At 30.2% G+C, this 18,383-nt stretch overlaps 1 protein-coding gene across 1 annotated transcript; it reads right to left on the bottom strand.

Moving 5' to 3' along the window:
• Positions 1-9,827: 9,827 nt before the first annotated feature.
• On the bottom strand, positions 9,828-10,262 carry LOC136092453 (protein GVQW3-like). The gene has a single exon (XM_065820708.1). It carries the CDS (start codon positions 10,260-10,262, stop codon positions 9,828-9,830), a length of 435 nt encoding a protein of 144 aa, XP_065676780.1.
• Positions 10,263-18,383: the final 8,121 nt, after the last annotated feature.

The raw sequence follows: 18,383 nt of genomic DNA, 5'->3' as shown, positions 1-18,383 counted from the left end.
TACAATGTTAATATCTTACATTCCGCAAGTTATTATTTGTATATGTTTCTACTGCCATCAGTTATGACATCAGTAAAGTTTACTGATAACAGTAAAAAGTAGAAGAGTTGGTTGTTGGTATGTTTTATCACCAACCCCCTTAGATAAACTCCATAAATATTTAAAAAAAAATAAAATTTCGTACATTTCGTACAAAAAAAAATGAAATTTCGTATTAAAAATAAAACCAAAAATTTAAAGTTTAAAATTTAGAGAGGACGTGAGATTAAAATAGTGCAGCCGTGGCGCAGTGGTTAGAGCGCTTGCTTCATAAGCAGGAGATCCAGGTTCGAAACGAGCTCTGGACAAATTTTCGCGTCACGGTAAGGAAGGAGGCGTGAACTTCCTGGTTAAATGCACTTCCGCGGTGCTCTGTGACAAGACCGTTAGGACTTCTTGGGGCACCTAAAATAAAAATTGAAAAAAAAAAAAAAAAAAAAAAAAAAAAAAAAAAAAAAAAATTGAAATTTTTTTCGTTTGTGATTGAAACTTGTTAAATCAAGTTTAAAGCAACAAAAACAAACAAAACAAGAAATTTTTATTTCTCCGTTTTCTCATTGGCACCGGATGCCGTCTCATCGGGACCGGTTGGATGATTTAAATAATTGTAATAAGTAATGGAGTTGAAACTTTTTATGTTTAAATAAGTTTAAGCTTTATTTAAAGTGTCTTTTTGAAAACTTTGGTGATCAATACATTTTCTTCTTGTTGAATTTTCATTTATCATAATTTTAATGAAAATTTATCATGAAAGCTTCATATAAACTCTATAAAAAAACTTTAAACTACTTTTAAACGTCTTTAAAACGTCTTTAAAACATTTATAGTTATATTATATGCATCGTTCTACTTTATAATTAGTTTTTAAAAAGCAAAAGTTCTAGCTTGAATTGTATTAAGAGCTGTGCCTTGTGAAACTTTTGTTAAAACTTTTTTAGTTCATAGAAAGTGGGGGAGGAGTGTATTTCAAAAGCGTCCGTATTATTTAAGGGAGGTGGGGGGGGGGGGAATTTGAGAGTACGCGTTGCATCAGGGGGTCAAATTTTAAAATATTTGGCGTGCGTACTTAATGGATGACATATTTCCGAATATAGAGGAAAAGCAAGTAAAAAATTTAAATACACAAAACATGATAAATTTGCTAAATTAAGTCTTGGTTTGACAAGCTATTTGCAGGTGTGACAAAAATCAGTACCCTATATTTCTGAGTCCACACTAGCTCCTAAAGTTATAGAGAGTTAACAAAAACATCTTTACCTTTCATTAAATAAAATGATAGCAGACTTGTGTTCTGACCAAATTTAGCTTCAAGCCATGATAGTAAACTGGCTATGGAACGATATATATAAAATTACATGAAAGTTGTGCATAAAACAGCAAATCCTCTAAACTACCCAAAATTGAGAGTTCCTAAAAATTGTTGGACAAATATTAAATGAAAAGTTAAAAAAAAAGATGATTTAAAAATGTTAAAAATTTGAAAATTTCATTTAAAAAAGCATCCTCTTTTTATTTTTTATTTTTTGAGTATACTTTTATGGCGATCGGACGTGCAATTTTATTTTTATTATCTCTTAAGAGATATTGAAGAGATAACGGAGATAAGAAAATAAAAATAAAATAGCAAAATTTAATATGACACATATAAAAGAAGTGTTTGAAAGGCATGAAAACACAATAATGAAATGTTTTAATGAGAAGTTTGATAAAATGGAGCAAAAATACAATCGCTTCAAGAAAAAAATAAAATTTAAAAAAATGAACTTATTGATTATAAGAAATCAGTAGCGACAAATACGAAAAAGTTTCACAAAGAAATCACAGAATCCACAAAGAAAAGTGGAAGAAATAAAAGTTACAAAAACACTCGGTGTAATAATTTAAGGTTTATTGGTGTTACAGAAAGTGAGAATGAAAATTGGGAAGCGAGTGAAAATAAAATACAAGAACTAGTAAAAGGAAAAATTGGAATCAAGGATAATATAATTATTAAACTAGCACATCGAACGGTGAAAAAAGAATCTGGAGATTAAAAGAAAAACAGAACAATTATCGTGAAATTTTCTAAACTCTAAAGATAAAAGCGTTATAATGGATAATTACTATCAATCAAAACCTAACGAAAATTTAAGTGAAAGAACGACGGAGATAAGAAAGAAGTTATTTTTGGAAGCAAAAGAGTTGCGAAGCAAAATGAAATATGCAAAGGTTATTTATAACAAATTAATTGCGCGCGACTTTTGATCGATTTCTTTACTATTACTAAATAATTTTACTAAAATGGATTCAATTAACCTAAATAATTTTGAATCAAAGTCTTTAATTTTTATAATACTAATGAGTTTGAATAAAAAAAGGAAAATTAAGGTTTAATTCTTTTTTATAATGTAGATGCTCTACGAAGCAACTACAAAGCATCTACGAAGCAACTACGAAGCAACTACGAAGCAACTGCAAAGCAACTACGAAGCAACTTCAAAGCAACTACGAAGGAACTGCTCCTACTTTGTTAACAACAAAATAAAAGAATTTCTTGAGCAAGATCATATTAATGTTAGAATATTAGAAATCATATTAGAAGCTTAAAAAAAAACTTTGAAAATTTTTGCAATGACTTAGAGGAAACTTCAGATATTTTAACATAATATGTATAACAGAAACATGGTGCAACTCGGACGACACTGACTCAAACGCAAATCTCCAACTCTTAGGTTTTAATATTCCCGCTTGCGCGTAAAACTTAAAAGCGAGGTGGAGGTGTTTTTATTTACATAAACACAAATTTGCAGTTTATTATCAGGCCTGACATGAGTATTTCTGATGCCGATAAAGAGGTTTTAATAATTGAAATTTTAAACAAAAAAACTAAAAAAATGTACTTTTAAGTTGTTGCTACCTTCAGGCGTAATTGAAAAATTTGACAAGTTTTTAAATACTAGTATTATAAGAAAAGACTTTCGCGAAAAAAAACTAAATTACTTAATTGGTGATATGAACTTAGATTGTTTTGAATATCATATAAACTCGAATATTAAAATTTTTTATAATAATTTATTTTAAAACGGAGCAATTCCTTTAATAAATAAACTAACAAGGGTAATTGCAACGCCAGCCTCATTAATAGACAATATTATAACGACTGATACCTTAAATAAATCAATTAAATAAGGAATACATAAAAATGACACATCTTATCATTTTCCTATTTTTTCTTTATAAATAATAACACTAATTCAATAACACAAAAAAAACAAATGTTACAAAATTTTTCGCACTTATATTGATGAAAACCTCACATAGAATAGTCACATTAACAATCTAAATAACAAAATTGCAAGAAATTACCAAACAAGAAGTTTCCTAAATAAACGTGCTTTAGTCCAATTATATTATTCATTTATTAATTGCCATCTTAACCACGCTACATCTTAACTACGCTAGTATTTCTTGGGGTAGTTTTAATAAAAGTATACTAAAATCTCTTCATTGTCAACAGAAGCATCTTGCACGTGTTATAAATTTTAAAGACCGATTTACTCATGCCTGACTTCTTTTATTCGAAATGAATATTTAATTGTATATCAACATAATGTTTTTAATGTTCTTTGTTTTATGTATAAATGTAAAACCAACAACTCCCCCACTCCCTTCTTATAACTTTTACTCACTAAAAGAAAAAAACAAATGTAAAACTGCAAAATAAAAATTTGACTTAACAACCATTTTCGTATACAAGTTTTGATTAATCTTGTATTTCATTTCGAGGAGCTTTTCTATGGAATAAAATAGTTTTGAAGTATTTTGACTTTTCACAAAAATGGAATTACAACTCATTTAAAAGAAAACTTAAAAAAATCATTTTATCTATCGAAAACATATTTTTGCATTTCTGGTCTTTTAAAAATAAATAGGCCTCTTACCCACCCCACAACTATTTATATATTTGAATATTATATGCATTTTTTAACGTTACATATTTTAAATCTTGATGTATGTATTTATGTATGTATGTATGTATGTATGTATGTATGTATGTATGTATGTATGTATGTATGTATGTATGTATGTATGTATGTATGTATGTATGTATGTATGTATGTATGTATGTATGTATGTATGTATGTATGTATGTATGTATGTATGTATGTATGTATGATGCATGTATGTATGTATGTATGTATGTATGTATGTATGTATGTATGTATGTATGTATGTATGTATGTATGTATGTATGTATGTATGTATGTATGTATGTATGTATGTATGTATGTATGTATGTATGTATGTATGTATGTATGTATGTATGTATGTATGTATGTATGTATGTATGTATGTATGTATGTATGTATATATGTATGTATGTATGTATGTATGTATGTATGTATGTATGTATATATGCATGCATGTGGGTATGTATGTATTTATGTATGTATGCATCTATATGTTGTGGGTATATAAGTATAACTATATGTATATATTTATGAATCCACATGTTATGGGTACGTGGAAGTATAACTGTATATGTGGGTACAAATGTATGTCTGCTGTATGTGGTATATTAACAACCAACCTGTTTGTATATGTGTGTGTATATGTATGTATGTATGTGCATGTGTAACAACCAACCGATTCGCCATAACACTGTATACAACCATCTTTTTTAATCCTACAAAAGAACAGACGAAAATGACTTTCTATTCGCACTAAATATGTTATATTCATAACATGAAGAATTTTCTTAAATGAAGAATGAAATAAACACTATAATAGCCAAGTACTGCATCTAATGAAAAAGATTATTTCTAATAAAGTTGATTAGGTCATATTAAAAACGTTTTTATGAAGAACCTTATTTTGAATAAATAAATTGATCGGAAGATTAGTAACATTAAAAAAATGCATGCTGGTACCAAAAAACTACTTGGAAAATTTTTTGAAGCACACATTGAAAAATAATAAATATTTGAACAAAACCAGCCATCCAACCAAAATGTTTTCAAATGAAGCTTTATTTTTTAGGTAATAAATTCTTTCACAACTTAAAACAAACCTATTTTTTTAATTTTTGACCGTAATATCGACTTTCTTAGTAGTCCAAGATTTTATGTTTAAATGAAGTGAAATAAAATAAAGCGAAGAATATTTGCGAAAAATACAAATTTTTTCCATACTAAAAAGAACAACAAATTTTGTTACAATCAAACTAGTTTTACTTGTTTGAGGCCAGGTAGTTGAAGAACTCAAATATTGCTCAGTTAATGACACATGTACTAACAATTCAAAATAAAATGAATCACATCCAAAATGCTGAAGCTTGCGACGGGTCATCACAATTATTCAATGAGTTTCTTAATCACAACCCAGCAAACACGCGAGAACGTCGTATTCTGACTGTCCGTTTATGGTCGTAAAGTGTAATCCCGCTTGACATCTAATAACAACGTCGTAATAACGCCGCACTTTGTGACTATAAACGGACCGTCTGGATATTAGCACCTTTGCGACGTTTTTTTCCATGTTCGCTATATAAACACGCATTTTATTTAAAACTTTGGCATTTAAAATTCGCCGAATGGTCACACACGAGCAGTGAACGCCTGAGAGAAGAAACGTAGTACGTAAGAATAGAGGAGAATTATTTTTGGAACAAAGCATATTTTGACAGTTGTCAAGACAAAAATAAAGATTAATAGAGGAATATTTAAAAATAAATAAGACCGACAATGCAAACAGTAATAGCAATAATAATAAACAATAAATTGTTTTATAAACACTAATATGAACAAAGATATACAAAAAGTATGTCACTAAACAAAAAATAAATAAAACAAAAAGTTGATTACAAAAATAAAAAGTATGCATACGACAATGAAAGGCCTCAGAATGGAAAAAAACAATAATGCTAATGTGTAAACATAATTTGTGTAGTGATTAAGTAATAAACATCTCCTCAGAGTTGCGTCTGCTTGCGTTTCGATGAGGATCAGCACTAGTAACTAGTTTATACCGTAATATAAAAGTCATCGCCAACTATGCTTTACCCCGCGACTTACGCCTTATCCATACTGCAGTAAAAAAAGATTCACTACAAATAGCCAAAACCCAACCATACTCAAATTTGTAAAACACACTAATATTTTTTGATGATATAATGTAAAAGTATAGATCAACCAACATTTTGGTACACCATAAATTAACAAACATTTCGAAACACTATAAATCAACCAACATATTTATAAAATACAAAAACAATCCTAATATTAAAACACAAGACAAATCATTTGTATTGATTATGGATAACAAGTTATAACACTATATAAACACGCATTTTACTCGTTTAGTAACCCCTTTATCAACAGACCCAAAAAGGTTGAAAGCACTAAAAATGTCAATTGAATTTGAAATAAAGGAATACATAATAAACCCAAACAAATCACTTAAATAACAGTATTGTTTTTTAAAAATATTTTCAAAAGGAGTAAACAAACTAGTATGTTTAATAAACTAGTTTAGTTTAAAATAATAAGGCAATAAAAAAGGAGCTGCTTTTTCTCAGGTTTAACCCTTAATAATATATTAAGTTTAAATAAAACAACAACTGTTTTATACTAGCATTGCATGGAGGTAAGTTTTCTCTTGTAAAGAATTTTCTGGAAAATAAAAACAAGAATTAAAATAATAATCTTTTTAAAAACTATTAAATATTTATCATATTTATTGTTGATTAATTTAAGATTAATTTAAAAATTATTAAATGATTACTAATATTTAAAGAATATATTTATAAGTTTCATTTCTTGACACTTTAATCGTTGCCATTACTTGGATTTTTTAAACCAAATTTTCGCAATGGAGCGAGTTTTAAAGTCACACCAATACTTTGTTCGACATCTTTTTCTGTATACTTTTTCGACAAAAATGTTATTTGGAATAAAGTAATGTGTTTTATTCTTGTCTTAATTTTAGTGGCCCAAGTTTGTTTGGAATTTTATCTGTTACACACCTAGATTTTAGCCTCAAAGTTCGCCTATTTATGATTTTAAACAGGATTTTCGCTCATGACATAACCCTAAAAAATAACGCAAAGAATTTGCGCATCAAATATAAAGGTAATAATAATGACCACTAAGGGGAGTGGAGAAGGAGGGTGGACGGTGAAAATTCATGGAGACGAAATAATAATTTTAAAATTTAACAATATTTTCATTTTTTTTTTAAACTTATCCAGAGTGCAATGTAGCAATCATGATTCTCTCAGCGGCCATCGTAATAATATATACAAATCAATCATTTATATAAGGTATAAACCATATCTTTTAAATAAATAATATATAATATTCCTGACATATTTATGGCATATTTTTCATCAAGAGTTTTCAAAGCGACTAAGCTTAACAAAATCAAAGTAAAAGTTTTGAAGTGTTTAGAAAATCAAAGTAGAAGTTTTGAAGTTGAAATTTTTTTGCAAATAACAATTCTAATTATATAGTTTTTCAAGAAAGAAAAAATAACAACAAAGTTTTAAAGTTGTAAACTAAAATATTGATTATATTTAAATGAAAAGCAATAAAAACATATTTTTGAAACAAAATTAAACTTGGAAAAGACCTTTTTTTTTCATTTTCGTAGAGAGTTTTATCGAACTCTTCAAACTTTTCAATTTCAGTTATTTGCTCAATGAAGAATGGCTAATCATCCTTTTCGTATCGCTTACCAAGTGACTTAATCATTTCTTTTAAAACAATAAAGTTTTCAAAAACTTTATTGGAATCCTTCAATATATAAACAACTTTTGTCTACTTTAAAATTTCTTTTTATTGTGAATAATTTCCATGTTGATTAATTTCACTCATCTCACATAATTAAAGAAACTTCATTAAAAAGTGGAAAAACGAAAAAATATGTTTACATTGAAATAATGCGACAGATATATTCATTGTATCTGTATTAATAGTTAAAAGGTTCTAATTTCTGTTGTTTCACATCAAAAAGAACTTTTTTAAGTTGAGCGTAAAGCGCCTCATGTATCTTAATTCAGTTCAACATAATATATGTACAAACTTATTCTCTTGATATTTACAATTATGTCTTTATATTATACACAAATACGTCTATATACATATGCAATTATTTTCAAGTAATGCAAATTAATCGTTTGCTTTGAAACAATCATTAAGTATAATTACACTTTACATTTCCCCTTGGTCATAACGACCATCTCGTCTCAAGGACTAAAACGCTCAGGAGCCCACTTTTCCCGCGTGCTTCTTCGTAACACTGGTCTTGTTTGTTTTTACTCCAGGCAGCACATCGTACCATTCTTAAGCAGCACATCGTGCTTCTTCGTAACACTGGTCTTGTTTGTTTTTTCTCCAAGCAGCACATCGTTAATTCCAGGCGGTACATCTTATAATTCTGGATCCTCATTTAAATCAATGTCACCTCTTACTTGTCCAAGGTCTTTATTCGAATCGTTGTCAACTCTTACTTGTCTTAGGTCTCTTACATGTCTTATAGGAATCAAGTGCGTTCTTGTTGTAATCAATTTCTCTTACTTTAATTTTGTATTGATATAAATTATTTGCAGGTGAATTAGAAGACCTACAACCATCTTTTGGACTAACGTAATACCAATAAATGCTGCACGGAAATCTCTTTGCTGTTCTTTTGACAATTCGGTGACATTGTTCTGCAATTCCATATCTAGAAAGTGCATAAGCGCACCTGAATCGAAGTTTAACGTTCCATTTATTTACAAACTGCGAAAATAATGTGCAACAAAATCCAGTATCATTGCCCGTCAGTATTTCATCCGAACCTCCTCGTTCGAGAAATATCGCGTTTAATTCTTAAATAACACATGTGCTGGTTTGATCTTTAAGATATCGCCATATTGCTAACCGTGTAGGTCTACAGTCGATTAAAGTAAGATAGTGCTGCCCCTCATAATGAGTTATGTCCATGCCAAGTTGTTGCCACGTTCTCTTTACTTATCGAACTTGGATCAATTGATTGACAGGTTATACGTTTCTCAACCACTTGTTTGAATTCTTCCTTGCTCACTGACGGGTCGATTTTACAAACGAATGTTTTCTTTACGCCATACTACTGTGATCAAAAAGTAAGGTGAATTTTTTTATAAAATGAAAAATCTTTATTTATTCTTCCAAATCTGTATCGTCCCCCTCAAAATAATCCCCCCCGGCCCCAATGCACTTTTGCCAACGTTTTTTCCAGTCTTCGAAGCATGCCGAAAAGTCCTCGGTAGGGATAGCCTTCAATGCGCGTGCCAATTCACGTTGGATCTCTTCAATGGACTCAAAACGATTTCCCCGGAGTGGTCTCTTGAGCTTTGGGAACAGCCAGAGGTCACACGGTGCTAAGTCGGGCGAATACGGTGGTTGTGGAGCAACATGGGTTGAGTTTTTGGCAAAAAACTCACGAAGAACCAGTGCTGTGTGCGAAGGCGCATTATCGTGGTGCAAAATCCAAGAGTTATTGGCCCATAATTCCGGTCTCTTTTTGCGAATAGCTTCACGCAAACATCGCATAACGCTTAAATAATATTCCTTGTTGACAGTTTGGCCAGTTGGAAGGAATTCGTAGTGCACGACTCCACAATAATCAAAGAAAACAGTCAACATGACCTTGATTTTTGAGCGACTTTGACGTGGTTGCTTCGGTCTCGGCTCGCCTTTTTCACGGTATTCACTCGATTGGTCGGTTGTTTCAGGGTCGTATGCGTAGACCCAAGTCTCATCGCCAGTAATAATTTGTTTGTAGACGTCTTAATAGTCAGAAAGCATTGCTTCACACGTTTTAACGCGACGCTCTTTTTCAAAGAAATTGAGAAATTTCGGCACCAAACGTGATTTGAGTCTTCTGAGGCCCAAATGATCCTTCAAAATTGCTTGCACCGACCCAAATGATATTCCAACCATGTCAACAAGGTCTCGAATGGTTAACCGACGATTTGCAAGCACCAATTCTTTGATTTTGTTGATGTGGCGATCATCAATCGAAGTCGATGGTCGTCCGGAGCGTTCCAAGTCATCAACACGTTCTCGACCTTCTTTGAAGTCTTTGTACCACTTGTAAACATTTTTTTGAGACATAGTCTCTTCACCGAAGGCCTTTTGCAACATTCGATACGTTTCAGCAGCAGAAATATCATTCCGCAAACAAAATTTAATAGCACTTCTTTGCTCGACAAAATTAGACATCGTGAAAATCGCCGAATGCACTTTTGGTACTTCAGAAACAAGCGTAAACAAATAAAAATAATTATGAGTTTGACATGTAATTTGGCGCAAATGTTAATGACATTCCTACCAACTTAAAAATAAAAAAGATTGGACGATTCGTATAAGGCGGGAAGTTTAAATTAAAAATTCACCTTACTATTTGATCACAGTAGTAACTTCATGTAGATCTATGAACGTGCTCAATTTCTTCGGAAGATAACGAAGTACTAATAATTCCATTTACTGCCATTTCAGAGGGTTTATCAACCAATTTTAAACAAATATTGTGCATTCTAGTGAGAGCATCGGCCATGTTAACTTCCGAAGCGACAAGCCTAATATCTATTTTGAGTTGGTTTTTGCCCAATATATTTGAAATATTCCTGAAGTCTTCTTCTTATCAGCATTTCGTTTGACGGTTTTGTCCTCAATCTAGATTTTACCGTGAGCGCGTCGGTAACCCAATGAAATACCGCTTTTGAATCGGTGCAGATGTGCAAAACTTCCATTTTCCAGTTAAGGTCCATGTTTAGTCCTTTAACTACTGCATCAAATTCGGACATGTTTATATGTGTTGTGTCATCTTTTCTTAAACAACAAGCATCTTCGATTATATTGCCATCAACCTCGACAACCACTTTAGTGCTATTGAACTAGCATCTACCCAAATTGTTGCCTCGTTACTATAAACGCAGCAAATTCCCTTAGGAGGATTGTCATTCCGTGTTCTTTTAACTATATCATTTAGCATTTTTTCCAGAAAATTGCATTTTATTTTTTCGTCCTACGTTTTGTCAGGGCGTTTGCTGTTCTTTTAACATACGACGAGGCTACACGCAACCAACCACAAACTGGAAGATTTCCCGTCATTCTTCCGCAGTAAGAAAAGATGTTACGTCTTGTTAGCGTATTCGGAATTTCACTAAAATTGTTATCTCTTCTCCAACACAAATTTTTGTTTTCCATTTCAATTCGTAATCCAAGAACTCTTGCTCTATCGAATACGCGGACCACTGGCTTACAATGAAGCCCAGAGACTTCCAAATGATCCAGTACGCGATGAACAGATATTATGTCTTCATTAACAAAAATATGATCAATGTATGATGACGTTTCTTTCCAGATTATTTTGTCTTGTAATAGCACTTTGTCCAATACCGCTTTCATTATGACTGGCGCAACGTTTAGTCCAAATCCCAAACGTGTTAAACAAAATCTTTGTCCACGGAACACAGCAGTTTGGTAAGCCCAGAGTTTCTCATCGATTTTTAGTTGCATGTAAGCTGAAGATAAATTATTGAAACATTTTCTCCAAAACGTCTCCTGTCTCGAAGTTTATCAGCACACGCATCTGTGTTTGCAGTGAATGCTTCAATAAACGTGTTTAGCTCCCTGAAGTCAAATACTGTTTGTACTTTTCCTTTGTTTCGCTGCACCACTGCCATAAGAGGAACCAAACCCATTATTGGACCGTGTTTCTTCAAATTGCACTTTTGCAGCCATTTTCTCTATCCACCTTCAATTTCTTGTTCGTAATCGTGTTTTATGCCAACAGGGATAAAGTATTCAGCAATCTTATTGACTAGAGTTTTAGGTTGAGAATTATTATTCAATTTCCACGCATATATCCATTCTCGATTTTGTTTCTCAAACGAATCTGTGAAATCTCGAGCTATTATATTCAAATTACTGACATCTTTTGGAATATCACATCTTAGTCCAAGTAAACATGATTCGTTTTTTCCCATAAAACAAACATCACGAGTTGCAGAAATATAAACTCCACCCAAAGCCACTATTCCATCCATACCCATCAAAAAACAAAAAACCAAGTAGCTTGATGTCAACTACAAGTGCTTCCACAAAAACTTCATTTCCATTTGGTGTGACAAACCGAGTTTGGCTAACGCCTTCGCACTGTAGTTGTTGTCCATTTACCACGCTAACTACTTTCTTCGTAATTTTTGGCGCACATTTTTTATAAATGATGCACTAGGTACATCCTGAGTCGATCAACACATACCGAAGAACACCGTTAATGTCCAAAAGTAAAGTTGGTAACGCCGTTATTGATTGTTTAGGGAGAGAACTGGTGCAAACATCTTCTCCCTCGGCACGTTTTTTGGACACATTCTTGATAAGTGTCCTTTCTCTTGACACGAGTAACACAAAACATTTACGAACTGTTCGTACGCTGTAAATGCATCAACAATAAATGCTTTTAGCAACGCCTCTTTTATGTGGTCAAAATCTTCATTATCAGTTTTTGCTAACAGTTGATATACTGCAAATGCACCATTCGCGAGACGGAGGGGAACAACACTCGCCAGATCGGTTACAACAATTAGTTTGCATACCAGTTCAACTTTTTCAAGCCATTCTGCAACTGATTGTTGATCGCTTCCACTAAACTCTGGAATTAACTTTAAATCAACTTTAGCCGACATTTTAGCCGAAATAGCTTGTTGTATCACATCAAAAAAAACTTTTATAAAGTTGAGCGTAAAACGCCTCATGTATCTTAATACATTTCAACATGATTTATATACAAACTAATTCTCTTGATATTTACAACTATGTCTTTATATTATATACAAATAAGTCTATATAGATATGCAATTATTTACAAGTAACGCAAATCAATCGTTAGCTTTAAAATAAACATTAAATATAATTACAATTTACAATTCCTTGCAAGAGACAATGGTTTAGAGATCTGACAATCTTCTGTTATTGCAGAACGCTGATGAAGTAAGAACCGACATCTTCTGAGGTTCCGCATTACAATTTAAAAAAATAACCTCACCAAATGTACCCTTAGGTGCTTAAAACACGGGAGGGAACATTTATGATTATTTTAGTTTATTTCCATGTTTATTAAACACTTCTTAATCGCATCCTTTATTAATTCTTGTAATCAACAAAAAAATTCTCAAAACTAAATAAATAAAAAAAAAACAGGAAAAATATATATCAGTCTTTTTGTTTATATATCTATAATATTATTTAACTAATAATGGATAAACAAGAGGAGTAAGTTTCAGTTACAATCATGCGCGAACTAATGAATATTCAAAAAGAAACAATCGTAAGCTTTTTGGAAAACGGTAACCAACTTTAACCTACGGATCGAATCATTTCAAAATAATGTTCAAAATTTTAGAAATGAACTTCACGAAATTAAAGTTGGTATTATCTTTGTTGGTGATATTTGTGATGACAAGGTAAAAGCGTTTGATGAAAAAGTAATAAAGTAACGGAAGAAATAATAAATGTAAAAAAAATTCAAAAGAAAATTTCATCGGATAGCTCTGACATCAAACTAAAAAGCGTTGATATAGAAGATCGGAACAGGAGAAGCAATTTACGAATTGATGGTCTTGTTGAAAGTGGAACGAGAAAGATTGGAAAGTCACCAAAACTAAAGTGAAGAAATTTTTTGCTGAAGAGCTTGAAATTGATCAAGAAATAAAAATCGAATGTGCACATATAGTTGGCAAAGTTAATCCTGGTCGAGAGAGAACTGTTGTTTTAAAACTGCACGATTTTGAAGATAAAAATATAATAATGGAAAAGACAGTTATTATATAAATTACAGTTTGTCAAATTACAAACTAATTAGCCAACCACGAGGAAATAAAAAAGGCGGGAGACTAGGTATTTATATACTTGAAACGTATACTTTTAAAATAAAAAGCAATTTTGTGTTGCAAATAATAACTATGAAAGCCTTTTTATCGAAGTAATTAATCAAAAAAGTAAAAACATTTTAATTGGATGTATATACCGACCACCAAGTGAGAAAATTAGATCATTTCAAGATTTTATCAAAAATAGTATTTTAAAAATGAACAATGAAAGAAAAAAATTATATATCTTTGGTGATACAAATTTGAACGCTTGAACATATCACATATTTCTTAAAACAAAATCTTTTTTTGACATGTTATTTAAATACAATGATTTGCCTGTAATTAATAAACCGACTCGGGTAAATAGAACTTCTGCCACTGCCATCGATAATATTTTTATTAACAATTACTTTGAAACTTCATTTGGGCAGGTATATTTAAGGTTGATATCATTTGCCGATATATATTAACAAAAAAAATGTTACAGCTATTTCGGAGGATCAACCTAAAATTTTAAGCTTTAATAAACGTAACCTTTCAACTATTTGATACAAAAAATTTATCTTTATAATTAAGAGAAAATTGGAGTGACGTTTATAAAAGTCAAAATGCAATTGAATCGTGTAATTTAATTTAAAAAAATTTCAAGAGATTTTCAATGAAGCATGTCCAAATAAAGTAATAAAAATAAAAACAAAAACACTAATCCATGAATGGATAAAACACTCATAAAATGCTCTAAAACCGAACAAAAATTATACAATATATTTCTAAAAAATAAAAGCAGTTAATGAAAAAAATTATAAAACATACAAATACTTTTATACCAATCTTCTTAAAAAAACTAAAAAAATATATTACAGCAAACAAATTACTAATTGTAAGTTCGATACTAAAAAAACGTGGTCAGTAATAAATGATTTAATAAGGAAAAATAAAACTTTTTCGCTACCAAAAAGAATCAATATCAAAAAAACTGATATATTATGCCCTTAACAAATATCTGAGAAGTTTAATAAATATTTTACAAATGTAGGACTTGATCTTGCTAACAAAACTATACCAAACTCATCACCAAACTATAATTCTTTTAAAAATCTAAAACCATCAGACGACAAAACATTGCATGACTTTGACTTTACATTAAAAGAATTTGAAACGGCTTTTTCCTCCTTAAAAAGTATTAAATCACCTGATATGATGATATACCCAGTAATATACTTATTGCTAATAAAAAAAAGTATTAGTAAACCGTTATTTTATATATTAAAACTTTCTTTAGATGAAGGGGTATTTCCTGATACACAAAAATTAGAAAAAGTATTTCCAATTTATAAAAATGATGATCATTCACGTTTCCAACTACAAGCTTATATCAGTGCTTTCTGTATTTTCGAAAATATTTGAACTTGTAATTTACAATAGAATCTTTGATCATTTTACTAAATTTTGTTTATTCAAAACAATTTCAATTTCAAAAAAATCATTCAACTGAACATGCTTGTATTTAATTAGTTGATTAAATAAATAATGGCTTTAACGAAAAAAATTTTTTCTTAAGGTATATTTATCGATCTCTCAAATGCTTTTGACACTGTTGATCATTGCATATTGTTAGAAAGTTGAAGCATTATGGAGTAACTAAAAAGGTCTACTATTGGATTAAAAGTTACCTCACGGATACACGGAAAACAATATGTTCTAAATCAAAAATACGGAATACTTAAAATCCCATGTGGAGTACCGCAAGGATCAATACTTGATCCTCTCTTATTCTTAGTTTATGTAAATGACTTAAATAATGCATTGGTAAAGTTAAACCCATTTATGTTTGCGGATGATACTAACCTATTTCTTTCCAACAATAGTATCAAACAACATTATGCAGACATGAATTTTGAATTAAATAAAATAAATGACTGATTTATGGCGAATAAATTCTCATTAAACGTTGAAAAATCAAAGTATAGCTTAATTCATAAAAAAAAGCAAAAAATTTGCAACGTTTTTAAATTAAAACCACCCTTTTAAACAGTTTTATTACTTCCAATTAAAAGTAAAAATTAATTTACTATAAGACTTGAAAATATAAATATTTTATAAAAAGATCAACATTTAGTATTTGTGCCCTAAAATTTGAAATTCGAATTACTCCGAATCTCAAAAGGAGTCTCTTTGTTCTCGGCTGAGGAAATGATAAGTTTTGCCGTAACATAAAATAAAAAATATTTGTAGTGAAAAAACCCAGACCAAAGATTCTTTTTATTAAAAAAAAGTCTTCTAAAAACCACCATTGTTTAATTATAAGCTCTTTCTTGGTCGGAAGTCTAATAATTTTTGTGAAAATCGGTAGAAATGTTGTGTGGTGACAATTACATTTAATTAATATATACTAGAACAGATAACAGTTAGGATCTATAGTAGATTAAGGCACTTTTGTAAAAATTAGGGGTAACAAATAAGTTTTGAAAACTATGTAAAAAAGAGAAAAGTTTCTTTAGGCATTATTAAAAATTGAGGAAAAAAAAAATTAAAACATCTAAAGCTAATGTTTGGACTTAATACGCTTACAAAATCTCACTAATTCCAAATAATAAAGTTCGAATAATTTTTAAATTGCCTTAACTACACTGAGTAGAGTAGAAATAAACGTAATAAACGTAAAAATATTTCAGTCTACACCTCAATGCAACATAAGCATGGTACAAATTTTTCCAAACAAAAATTTAAGTTTTTTTTCAAATAGTATGACATATTTGATATGTATGGAAAGATTATTTTAACCACTATAATAATCAGGTAAAAGTAATGAAACTATAACAAATCGTCAAGCGTAGCTTTATTTAGAAAAGATGTAATTTACAACATAAAGTACCTTGGGGCTTGGCTATAGATAAGTCTATGGAATTGATTTTTTCATAAAAGCACGTATTGGTGTTTGTTTTCAATGAATGTAACTTGACATTTATAATCAGACATTATTTGGGAAAATTATCCATAAAAAACCATTTTTTTATGAAAATTGAAGTTATTATTTTCAATACCACACCTAAATGCGTATGTTTAACAATAATGTCACGTTAGATTCAGACAAACTATTTTTCTACAAAAGCCGTTCTTGCATAAATAATCATTACTTTTAGCCCCATTTAAAAAACTGTTTTCTGTATTTTTGTATCATTTTTTGAAATACTCGGGACTTATTCGGCCATCTTGAAAAAATCATTTATTTTATTTAGAATTCGTAAACAATTAAAAAACAAAGGCGTTAAACTATAAAAACAAACTACTTTCATTTTCAAACTCGTTTCGTTTTTATATAAGTAATTGACATTTGGTTTCTTTCATTTTTATAACAATAATTTTAAAGTACCGTGAACCTGGGTAACTTTGGCCAGCGGGGGAACTTGGACCATTTTCAAAAATTTTAATTAAACATATGTAACTTTTAAACAGCTATGTAACGTTTTACTATTTTTGTTTTATTTGAAAATGCAATCTTCTTGCTTAAATTTTGATCTGAAGTTTGTTGCAAATGCTCTTTCCTATAAGTGAAAAAGAATGAAAACTATATCTTGGTAAAACACAATCAAAAACTGTGAAACAGGATGTTGTCTGGGCGAATATTAAAATGATAGCAAACAACTCAGCTTTTCTTCTGTTTTAAAGACAAATGTTCAGATAAAATTAAGTACAAGTTTTTGGCTCAAGTAACAACATTCTGGTTTTTTTACAGGCTGGTCAAAGTTACCCCGTAGGTTTTTACTCTTTTGGGGTAACTTTGGCCAAGTAAATAATATTCATTTTAAAGTAGTCTGATCATTATTTATTAAAACTAGAATATTTTTTTTGAAGCATGTTATCCAAATAATTAATTTTATTTTTTTATAATTTTTAAAACTAGTTTTCGATAAAAACAAATGTAACAGAAAACTTCCTAGGAAAGAACTATCAACATGCCCTTTTGATATGGTATTTGTGGAATTAGAGTCTGCAAAATCTGCATCAAGTAAATTGAAAAGAAAATACCTTCATCTGTCTTGCTGGTATACTAGTGGAACATTGCTAAACAACAAGCTTGACGAATTATTAATTGATATTGATGTTAAGCAACAACATATGTAATGATATGTGAAACATGGTAAAGTGAACCATCAACAACAAATATTCTGAGTTATTCCTTTTCAAGACAAAACAGACCAAATATTAGGAGACATCGAGTATGCATCGAGTCATGAAAGTATCAGTTCTGTTATATTGAACAATAATTATTTATATAATCACAATATTAAGCAAATGTGGTACTCGGTTTGTACAGTTTCAGAAATAATTTTTTTTGGGTGTAGCAGGTAGTAAGGAAAATAACAAGCAAATTGAATTTAAAAGAAATAACAAGGAAGCAATAAAAGTATTAGACTTAGTGATATCAGAATCTTTGGAAAAAGTTTTTCAAGGTGAACTTAAACTA

This window comes from Hydra vulgaris, chromosome 15, assembly GCF_038396675.1.
Source record: "Hydra vulgaris chromosome 15, alternate assembly HydraT2T_AEP".
Lineage (NCBI taxonomy): Eukaryota > Metazoa > Cnidaria > Hydrozoa > Anthoathecata > Hydridae > Hydra > Hydra vulgaris.
The sequence above is the reverse complement of the archived record's forward strand: the minus strand, read 5'-3'. Positions and strand labels throughout refer to the sequence as shown.